At 45.9% G+C, this 11,702-nt stretch overlaps 1 protein-coding gene across 2 annotated transcripts in view; it reads right to left on the minus strand.

Annotated features, from left to right (window-relative positions):
* Pde7a (phosphodiesterase 7A) overlaps positions 1 to 4,640 on the minus strand; it is an 88,583-nt gene extending 83,943 nt beyond the window's left edge. The window contains exon 1 of one of the 2 annotated variants that reach the window (XM_076563664.1): positions 4,541 to 4,640. Coding sequence is in view for 1 of the 2 variants with exons in the window: in XM_076563663.1 (XP_076419778.1) it covers positions 3,681 to 3,818 (138 nt within the window). In the remaining variant the exon portion in view is untranslated. Of the gene's footprint in view, positions 1 to 3,680; positions 4,052 to 4,540 lie in introns of those variants that run through there. The other variant, XM_076563663.1, reaches the window with a different exon arrangement.
* Between the last annotated feature and the right edge of the window lie 7,062 nt (positions 4,641 to 11,702).

Genomic DNA, 11,702 nt, shown 5'->3' on the forward strand with positions numbered 1-11,702 from the left:
ACCAATGGTGAATAGAGCACAATTTATGCCTTATTTCTTTTCAAATATGAACTCTGTTCTGAAAGACTAATGTTTAAACTCCTCTATGTAACAGGCATCCAAAATGGCAACACACAGGATTCATTTATTATCCTCACTTTTCAAATAATTCAAGAACTTCATATTAGTTGTTTGAAAAAGTAGCATATGTCTGGTTTAAGACACAATGCCAATGCCTCTGCCTAAGAAAGGCCAGTATTGCAGAGGTGAATTCTCCAGGAAGCTTTACTTTTGAGCACAAAACATTAACTGGCACACAAATCTTTTTTTCCCCACAGGATAAGTCTTTTAACTTGGAAAATCTGACTTTGTGCAGCATTTTTTGACTAATAATCACTTTGTTCCGTAACACTCAAGTCCATAAGCTAAATATCCCTACAATGCCTTTAAAAATCTTGCTAGCTTGGGAAAAATTTTTTTCCCATCCCTCACTTGGGGTATGTCAGCTGGGAACCTGTGCTTCTAGCAGGGTGATCGGCCTGTAGCTGCTTCCAAGTCCATTTCAAATTTTCTGCTCCTCTGAAAAGTTTGCTCAACCTCACAGGCTTTGAGAGAGATGATGTTCAAATCTATTTTGGTTGCTCAGCGTCTTGTTTTAAATTTTTATGGTGGGGAGGGGGGAGCAGGCACCATGCCACGCTCAATGTGGAGGCCGAGGACAGCTATGCAGAGACAGTTCTCCCCTCCACCTGTCTGCAGCTTCTGAGGACTGGACTTGGACGGCCAGGCTCCCACGATCCGGCAGCAAGTACCCTGGCTACCTGCTCAAAACTTCCTCTGCTAGTCGTCTGGGTCATTTTCAAGTCTACAATCACATTTGAAACCAAATTTTGGATAATGACCCCTTATTCTACATTGATCTCCGACTGTTTTCTATTCACAATTGATGCTCAGCTCAGTCTGAGGTAATTTCATCTATTCATTCATTCAAATGTTTATTACTTACCTACCATGAACTGGGTTCCTGTACTGTGGTGAAAATAAAGAACTGAAATGAGAGCTAGTTTTGAACCTATTTTAAAATAAAAAATTGTAATTAAAATTGTACTTAGTAACTGAAGAAAAAAATTAAATCTCTTAAATAAAAATCACAAAACCACCTAAACTTCTACCCAGTTCTGTAACCTTAAGCTTAGGAACTAAAAAAATCACTGGTAATGGAAGCCTGTGAGTCAATCAAAGAAAGGCCTGTTTCAAAGAGCTCTGAATATGATTCCAAGATTATCTACCTCTTCTTTTCCCATTACATATCCCCATCTACCCCCAAAGTACTCAGTATCAACACATAATTTATTATTAACTGATACACAAAGCCTTGATAAGGATAATATACCCATCTTAGCCTCTGGGTAAGTTTATAGTCCCTGTAACAACTGAGCAATGTTGTTCAGGAAATAAAATATTCATTAATGAAAAATTTCTGTCTCAAACCTAAGGAATTCCAACATACTCTCTGGAGACCTAGAAACTGTTTACGAGTTTTAAGAGCTGGTAAAATAGGTGTCATTCTGCAGGATCTGCTTTATGTGTCAATGTCATGGTTTTAAAATTCCGATACCCATTTAAATCTTAGTCTAGGAATGAGTGAAAGAAAAAAAAAATGGAGCTTAAATTGGTCTTTGTGGGTTAATTACGACGCTGGGTAAAACTCTTGGGATCAGCCTTATTTTCCGTCCCTTGGAATCCTCCTCTCATCCATATCCTCCTCAGGGAGCAGGGACACTTAACACATACTGTATAACTTTATATAAAGCGATTGCTTTACTATTTATACGTAACTGAAAGTGGCTGTTGGTCATGCCTGGTGATCTGAGGAAGTCAACAGCATTTAGAAATAAAAAAGTTACTTCCATTGAAGACCTTTAATTAAGCTGGGCAGTGGTGGTGCACGCCTTTACCCCAGCACTTGGGAGGCAGAGGCAGGCAGGTCTCTGAGTTTGAAGTCAGTCTGGTCTACAAATAGTCCTAGCTTCCAGGACAGCCAGGACCGACTACTACACAGGGAAACCCTGTTTCGAAAAATCGAAAACAAACAAACAAACAAACAAACAAACAAGACTATTATTAAGAACCTTCTCACCAGTCTTCAATACCTCTTGAATTCTGCACTGGAAATTATGTTAAACAATAATAAAAGTACAGCTCCCAAACTACCCTTCAAAGTAAGTAACAAAAGTATTATCTAAATCCCACTTAGTATTTTACACTGAATTCATTAGCATACTACCTTGTATCAGGAAAGAGTCTGACTTTAAATAAACAAGAATTCCTCAAAAGAAACTCAAATGGAACCTCTTGCTCTATCTACCTTGCAGGCCAAACAAACAAACAAAAGGGACAAAAGGCGATAACAAATAGAATCTAGTAGAAATCTACTATAAGCAAAAGCAACGTTTCTAAAAGATGCTGTCCATGTTACCTGTTCTTTAAAAAAACTTGCTCTCTGGGCAGTGGTGGTGCCTGCCTTAATCCCAGCACTTAGGAGTCAGAGCCAGGAGGATCTCTGAGTTCAAGGGCAGCCTAGTCTACACAGAGAAATCCTATCTCGAAAAATCAAAAATAAATAAATAAAATTTAAAAATACCTTGCTCATGATACTTGCAATATAATTGAGGGGAGAAAATAGGCTACCATAAAAGGTAATACTAAGTAACAGGGAAAATTAGAATATTTTATTTTACAAAACGATCATGGGACCTAGCGTGATGGCTCAGGCCTGCTACTTGGAAGTCTGAAGCAGGAAGATCATGAGTTAAAGGCAGGGCTGTAGAGAAAGGCTCTGCGAAAAATAAATAAACAACAAACAAACAACTACATGGCTGGGGCTCACTGGTTGGAATGCTAGCCTAGCAAGTGCGAGACTCTAAGTACACTCCCCCAGTACCCATCCCCAAAGTAAACCTCATAAACACAGAACTTCTGGCAGAAGGCAATGAGGGCACCCGGTTCATATGTAAACAAAGTAAAATTCTTCTGTCTCGTTATTCTAAATCTGGCAACCAAAATTAACCCAACTACGGAGTTGAGCCGAGGACTTCATAGAAAAAAAAAATAATGTTCAGGAGCAACTGGTGTTGGGCCATCGGAAACAAAGTCCTTGTGAATGCTCCTCGGCGTGGTTCCTCTCCTAAAAACTCCTTCATCAAATGAGAAAACTGATTCGAAACCATCAACTTTGCACACGAGTTCCCGGCACCTAAGGCCCATCCGCTAAAAGGAAGCAGTTCGGGTGAGGACCACAATGGGACATCTAGGCCCATTGTTCTGAGAACCTCGGGACCAGCGCAGCCAGCACGGCAGGGCACGCGAACCCGCGCAGGTGTGGGGGGAGGGCCAGGGGGCGGGGGCGAACAGGTGTACTCCGGGTCACCGCTCAGGGACAAGGGGCCCAGCTGGAAGGAGATGCGGAGAAAGGCGCGGAGGACAAAGTCACTGCTGGGGCTAGCCGCGGGAGTGACGGGCTCGCACCGGGCGGGGGGTCGCAGAGGCCGGGGACACGGAGCCCAGCCCAGGGCGAAAGGCTGTCCATCGAGAGGTGGGCAGAGCAGCCTACCGTGCCCGAACAATGGCCCGGGCCCCCTCCAAGAGAAGACAAAAGCGCCGAGCCGCGCGCGGGGTGCGGGCCCCGGGGCGGCGGTTACCTGCGAGAGCTGCCGGGGATGCGGGCAGCCGAAGAGCGCGGAGCTGGAGCTGAAGCTGATGGCTCCTCGGCGGCTGAGGACGTGCTGCGGGACCGGCCTGTCCAGGGGCAGCACCGGCAGCTGGTAGCATACTTCCATTGAACACGCCCGCCTTGCCTCCGCGCGGCGCCCGCCACTCCGCGGCCGCCCGCCCCTGCGCTGCGAGGGGGCCGCGCCGCGGGGACCCGGGACCGAGGCGCGCGCGGGGCGGGCGGGCGGCGCGGACGGCCGCGGACGCCTCCCAGCCCTCCGCGCGGCCGGCGGCGGGAAGGGGCTGCAGCAGCGGGCGACCGGGGGCCAGGGGCCGGGGCACCGCGCAGGACCGGCGGGCGGCGTTCCGGGGCTCCGCGGCACGCGAGCGGTCCGGGGAGGGGGGCCCGGTGCACGGGCGCGGAGCAGCGAGCAGCTCGGCCGCCGGAGCCCTGCCCCTCCCCTCCCCCGAGCCTCACTCCACTCCGCCGCCGGCGGCGCGAGCCCGGCGTAATTCACACTTTGCAGCAGCGGACCCTGCGCCAACCACGGCCGCCGCCACCGTGACGTCACGACGCCGCGCCGCAGGCCCCGCGCCCCGCGCCGCCGCCGCAGCGCCCCGGAGCCCGCTGCTGGCCGGGACTAAGCCGCCTGCGTCCTCGCCACTCGGCGCCGCGCCCCGCGCCGCCCCGGCTCCTCCCGCCTCCCCGCAGCTCCCTCCCCGCAGCAACCCGCGGCGCGTGCGCAGGAGGGTGGCGCGGGGCATCCTCGGGCGCACGGACCCGGGGGTTCGTTCGGCCTGCGCCACGGGCGCTGTTTCGCCCGCCCGGCTCCCCAAAAGCCCGACGCACCGGGCGCCCTCATCGCGCTCGGCCCGGCCCGGCGGGGCACCGCACGCTTCCCCTCCTGGAATTCCAGTCCTAGCGCTTCCCGGGAGACCGCTGCGGCGGTGACGTCAGCAGGCCTCGCGGGCACGGTCCTCCCGCTACGTCACCGTCCGTGCCCCAGCCAGGCAAGGCTCCCCAGGCTGGCCTTGGCAGGTGAGGCCCCAGGCCATCGGGGCCTGCAGGGCAGAGAGAAGGACCAGAAACTCCAGAGGGATGAGGGTCTTTGAATGATGAGGCTGAGAAAGAAGTGAAATTCTGCCACCAAGAAAAAAAAAAGATGAGAAATGACGATATCGAGAAGACAAAGGGACAGGGAGACCGAAGTTCCTCTAGCCAAACGCGTCCCTTCTTTGTTAGCGTTTGCTGTTTAGGATATAGGAAAAGCTCTTCACCTGTCTTGGTAAAATGAGGATAAACTGCCAAAGCTTTTCAGCAGGAACTGACTGTTCTGATGCTTTCGGCATCAGATTCTTCAACCTGAACAAGCTCTCCCCTGTTGGCAAAAAGGATTTGGATCATTTCTCAGGGCATCTAGTCTCCCAGTTATTTGAGAAGATCATTGACAAAGTGGCAGGCCTTTGGAAGTACAGTGCTGAGCCTGAGCTTAATGATGATATAAATCGAGTACCGAATACACATGATCAGATAAACGAACAAAGGTGTATTCTCTTACTATTTAAACAGCGTGCCCTCTATGTATTTTCACTTGCCTGGCCTTCATTGTTAGGTGATACCACCTCCTGTGTCGTGGAATTTGTCTTCCCTGGATGGTGAAGCATTAACTGAGCTCTTGTAGTGCAAGACCTGGTCTCACTGTCTTTGAAATCCCAGTTATTCCCTTAACATGTAGTAGATGTGTTAAGCATCTCATTTGGGATTCTGCTGAGTACTTTTGCCCATTTACTCTTCAGGAAATCCTTATCATACAACAGACTTAGAGGTAGACTTATAGGAACAAACTTGCCCTACACCTTACATAGATACGTCCCAAGAGCTAACCTCAAGCGATATGTACTCTACATATGTTGGCCATGGTGGCACACACATATAATTGCAGTTCTTGAAAAACTGGGGCAGCAGGATGAAGAGTTGAGAGTCAAGGCCAGCTCAGACATCATAGTGACTTCAAAACTAGGCACACTACATATTGAAACCCTATCTCAAGCAACAACAAAAACCATTTGAGTACCTCTACACAAAGCTGGCACTGGTGAAAATTTGTGTTGAATAAAATATACCACATTTAATAATATCCAAGTGTTAGTTAATGAAATAATAAGATTCACCACTCAGTAGGCAACTGAACAGTATATCCCCCTCTAGCAAAGTATATTACAGTGTACCTCTTTGAGCGAAGAATCCTGGCAGATATGGTCCATGCAGTGTTTTTACCCAACGTTGTAGTCACATAAGTAATTTGATCCAATTTCTACAGATAAGCAGTCAGTTTCCAAAATGAAGTCACTTGTCATAGTAAACTCTGGTCTGTCTTCAGAGCCCTAAGTTTTTCACCCACCATGCAGTGTGTCAGGGAAAGAAATTCATTTGTTTTCACTGTTCTTGGGGGAGGCATTAGGGTTCATCAGAGAAACACCAGAAAGGGTAGGGGTGTTAAAGAGAAATTTTTAAGAAATTGGCTCAAGATTGCCAAAGCTGAGATCTGGGGAGTAGACAGACAGACAGTAAGAGTTGATTTTGTATTCTGGGATCTGAAACCTCTAAGAGAAAACTGCTGTGCTGAAAACGCAGGCAGGATTTTCACACTGGAGTCTTTAGACAGAATTGCTGCTGCTTCAGGAAACCTAAACCCTCCAACTGAATAGATGAGGCCCGGCTACTTTGATAAAGATAATCTGCTTAAAATTTATAGAGTATAAGGGTTGGCAGCATCTTGACCTGTATTGTGCCAAACAACTGAATGCTATAGTCTTAAGCTATATGTTGACACATAAAGTGAACCACCACAGAGAGAAACTTTAAACTTAAATAATGAAAGAAATTCCATTACCTAAAGCAACAGAAAGATAGATACCTAAAAATAAACTTAAAGGAAGTCAAAGGTTCATACAAAGGATCCTTTTATATGAGTAGACTACAGTAGACTTGGATGTTGAAAAAAAGTCCTCTGAATATAAATACTTAACCTACTAAAAAAACCTGCCACCCACCAAGTTAATCTATACAGTTACATGATCATGGAGCATAGTCCAGTGTGTTTTAACTAGACATGCAGATTCTAAAACTGCCAGAAGAAGATGTTAGCCACAACACTCGTATGAGATTTTTAAAAACAACAAAAACCAAAGTGAACATAAAGAGTTGGATCAAAGAAGCAGAGTCATTGAAAGTGGTACCAGAGGGATTTATTATAGAGATTTGTTATTAAAATACAGGCTTTCCTATGGAGAAGCTGGTGTGGTGAGGTCAGGAAGGAATGATTACAGGCTCGTAGAAAAGCCACTAACCCAGGGTGGGAGGGGGAACTAAAGAACCTTATGGAAGGCCTTTGCCTCCATGTCTAGTAGTGAGTATGAAGTCACTGTAAGTCAGCATACAGGCCGATGGGAAGAAAAGTCAGCTGCACAGAGCTAACAGGTTTGGACAAGTTGTGACTTATGAGAAAGAACTGGAACCTGTGTCTTTTCCTCACTGTGTCTCACCCCAGTGACCCAATCTGTAGAAGAAGCTGGTACCATTTGCCAAGGAGCTAGTCCTGGGTACAGAGCAGCTAGAGACACTGCAGGACTGGCTGCTGCTCCTCGACACTGAGGCAAGGTCACAAGTCACAATGGCACCTAGGATGTGACACAGACCTCCAACAGGTAATGACTTCATAGCGACTTTTCAAATCTTGCAAGTGTCTTCTGTGGCAGCTGAGACCAGAACCATAAAATGGGGGTGGAGGAGACAACGTCTTGGAAATGCAGTCCTAGTTAGCAACACTCATTGGCATACAAAATCACTCCAGCCCTACACTTGCCACCCTGACATCCATGCTCACTTACTCATTTATTTTTCAGCAGAATCATACTTCTTCCTGTAACGTGTAGCTTTCTCTAGCACTACCCAAGACAGATCACTCCCTCTCCAAAAGAGATTGCAATGTCTTCTTTGAGTTGTATTCATTTCTCCACTTGATAAGTTACAGTACCTCCCTGATATTCTGAAACTTAAATACTAACTTATAAGGCTACCTACCATTAATCAGTATTAGAAGAAGACGATGGAGACAGGTAGAAAATATTTGGCTAAGATGTACAGACCTGTGTCAAAATGCTCATAACTATTGTGCCTATGACTACTATTTATAACTACCACCTTTCTCTGCCATGAATGACCATTTCATACTCCCTTTGCCTTCAGGGATGTCTTAGCTGGTAGTGGTTCCTTGTCTTGTGAACTGACCAAATCTTCTTTTCTGAACAGTCTTTTCAGAGGGATTGTTGTAGTTTACCCACAGAATCTATGAACACCACACACCAAGACGAGTCCGAAAGTCTCCTGCATTGCTTTCTTCTCCAGTTCTGCAGCCAGTGGGATCAGTCACTCCAGATATCAATCCCTTCCTGGGGCTGATAGTTAACTAGGAGTCCAGAATGGCCAAGAGACAGTCTCAACTTCCAATACAATTAAACTGTGAGCCCCAGTGGGAGCATTCTCTTCCAGGATATTCAGAGGGAGTAACAACACAATTTTGGATTTGTAGTTTCCGTAACCATGAAGAGTAAACTGCTGTTTTTAGCACCCAGTTTCTCGCCATTTGTTGTAGCAGCCCTGGGAAACACAGCAACGATACTGAACAGGTTTTATGAAGGTTCTAGATTCATTTCTCTGTGTCAGGTTATAAAAGTGTCCCCTGCTTATGACAGAGCTGCACAGCAGCTGTGGTTGCCTGTCCAAGACCAGCACAAGATCAAGCCAGTCGACAGTCCAGCGTGGGTGGGGGAGGGGCTCACGAGACCCCACCCCTAGCTGAGAGTTATAGGCAGTTGATGGCTTCTTGAGGAGGAAGAGTCAGTTTCCTTAAGGGGTGTGGCCTCTCCTCTCAAAGATTACCCTTGCTCTGGTGTCTGGCCCTGCATTCATGGGCATTTGGGCAGCACTAATGGGACTGAAAGGTTTGTAAAGAGAAAAAAAAGGGAGGGGACAGAAAGTTGGGAAGAGGACAGGAGAAGTTGGAGGGGGGGTTTCTGTGGTCAGATTACATTGTGGACATATATGAAATTCTCAAAGAACAGGTAAGAATCTTAAAAATATAAAGCCTTTAAAATGGGGGAAAGTAACAATTAATCAAGTTAGCTGTTCTTCCTTTGTTGTTGTTTGGGGAGGGGCACAGCAGAACATCCATTTGCTAATTAAAGGATGTGGGAGACCTGACGACATGGGATCACAAATGTTACTCTCTGGTGATAAACATTGAACTGACTGCTTGTGTGGCGTTTAAATTCTGTCTTTAAACACATGCTCCTCTCTTGCCATCTCTGGAGAATAGTCATGAAGAACAGGGGGCCTTTCCTTCACTCTCCATGAATGCCCTTGCAAAATATTGAACAGCATGAAGCTTAGAACAGCAGAATCTTTTTTTTTTTTTGTTTTTGTTTTTTTTTGTTTTTTGTTTTTTTGTTTTTTTCGAGACAGGGTTTCTCTGTGTAGCTTTGCGCCTTTCCTGGAACTCGCTTTGGAGACCAGGCTGGCCTCGAACTCACAGAGATCCGCCTAGCTCTGCCTCCCGAGTGCTGGGATTAAAGGCGTGCGCCACCACCGCCCGGCTAGAACAGCAGAATCTTGAACACTGATTGCTAAGCAGTGTTTTACAAATATTTTATTTTCAAATTATATACATATATGTGTGTGCCTGTGTTTGTGCACATGACTGCAAGTGCCTGGGCACATGGGCTCTGGAAAGCAAGTCCTCTGGTCACTAAGCAGTTTATTTCACAACTATCTTTGAACGTAACTGCCATTTTGATATAAAATAGTAACATTTGGGGCTAATGAGATGTCTCAGCAGGTAAAGACACTTGCTGGCAGGCCTGATGACCTGACTTTAGTCCACAGGACCCCCGTGGTGGAAGGAGAAAACAACCTAGTCCCACAAGTTGTCCTCTGTCCTCTGTGTGTGTACTGTGACATTTGCTCTCAAGCAGATATGAGAGCATGCGCGCGCGCGTGCGCGCGCGCGCACACACACACACGCGCGCGCTGAAGACATGGATCAGCCGATAAAAGCACTTGCTGCTCTTCCAGGGGACCTGAATTTCTCAGGTCCCGCACTGGGTGGCTCAAAACCATCTGTAATGATTGCTCCCAGAAATGTGACATTTTCTTCTGGCCTCTATGCATACCAGAATACAAATGAACACACACACACACACACACACACACACACACACACACACACACAAATTTTAATAAATAGTAACATTTAGAGAAATCACTTGTTAGATTTCTTAGACTCTTGATTCCAGTGCCTTGCCTTACTATCAAATACCTGCTTTAAATATTTCATATTCAAATAATGAAATAATGTAAATGTTTTCTAAAGAAAGTTTTGCTGCATATGTGTCTGTGTACCACTTGCATGCCTGAAGACTGCAGAAGCCAGAAGAGGGTATCATATCCCCTGGAACTAGAGTTACAAATAAAATATAAGCCACTAAGTGGATCTTGAGCATCAAACTTGGATTCAAAAGAGCAGCAAATACTCCTAACTTCTGAGCTCCATAAATGTCAGTTCTTAAGGCAGTGGCTGTGGATTCAATTGCATCTGCTTCTCCCTCCCAAAGCATGTATGTTGAAGTTTTCACCCTCAGTTCATTAAAATGTGACATTATTTGAAAATAGAATTGTTAAACATGAGGTTAATTAAACTAAGATAAAAATCACAGTGGATCAGGATGGGTCCCAATATAAGTAACAGCAAGCATTATTACTAGGTATCGCCAGACTATAGAAGACATGTGTAGAACTGACTTTCCCTCAGAGCAGCCAGAAACAACCAACCCTGTCCACAGGCTGATTGATGTTGGGCTTCATACCACCCAAACCATGAAAGAATACATTTTCACTGGATTAAGAACCAGGTCTTGCTCCTTTGTTCCAGAAGTGCTACAGACCTAATATAGAAAGTAGTATCATTTGAATCTGAATATCCCGAAGCAGGCTCATGTTTTGGGTTGTTCCCCAGATGGTGGCACTATTTGGGGATTCTATGACACTGTAAGGGGCAGGACCAGACTGGCAGAAATGGTTAAGTGCAGCCCTTTAGAGGGTATACTTGCTCTCCAGTTTCCTCCCCACTTCTCTGCTCCCCAGCCTACATGAGGTGAAGAAGTGTTTCTGCCACACACTCCCACAGCCATGATGTTCTACTTGAAGAGGTCATGAAACTTTCCATGCCCAGAAACATGGAGGTAAGTGAACAGATTCTGAAACTAGGGGGCAAAGTAAATCCTTCCCCCTTTTTAATTTGTTTATGTCAAATATTGTGGTAACAATGATCAAAGATAGATAGATAGTATGATGATACTTTATTTGTGCTGAAATGTGATTTTATTTATGTGTTAATAAAGTTGTCTTGGGGTCAGAGCTAATAGCAAGCCATAGCAGAAGCCAGGCAGTGGTGGCGCACACCTTTAATCCAATCACATGGCAGGCAGAGTGTCTGTGTGTTCAAGGACACGGCCAGTTTGGAGACACACACCTTTAATCTCAATACCAACCATAGAGACCTGGAGGTCTGTATAGACAGGCAGTGATGAGGAGGTCATGTGGTTGGGTTTATAACCAATGAGAAGGCAGAACAGAAAGTCAATAAAAAGACAGACACACAGGAAGTAGGTCTCTTTCTCAGGGGAAGGACAGCAGTGGCATTGGGTGGTAAGAAGGTGGTCTCAGCTCTTGGCTACTGCTCTCTGACCTCTGGGGTTTTTAACTCTGTATTTGGCTCTGTGTTTCTTATTTAATAAGACCATTACATCTCCAAGATAGATAGATAGATAGAAAGATAGATAGATAGATAGATAGATAGATAGATAGATAGATAGATAGATGATCAAACCTAGCTGGGAAAACTGGTACAAGTGTGATTGTTACTGTGACTAATGGGTCCATGTAGTTCTCAGAG

Source organism: Peromyscus maniculatus, chromosome 2, assembly GCF_049852395.1.
Source record: "Peromyscus maniculatus bairdii isolate BWxNUB_F1_BW_parent chromosome 2, HU_Pman_BW_mat_3.1, whole genome shotgun sequence".
NCBI classification, from domain to species: domain Eukaryota; kingdom Metazoa; phylum Chordata; class Mammalia; order Rodentia; family Cricetidae; genus Peromyscus; species Peromyscus maniculatus.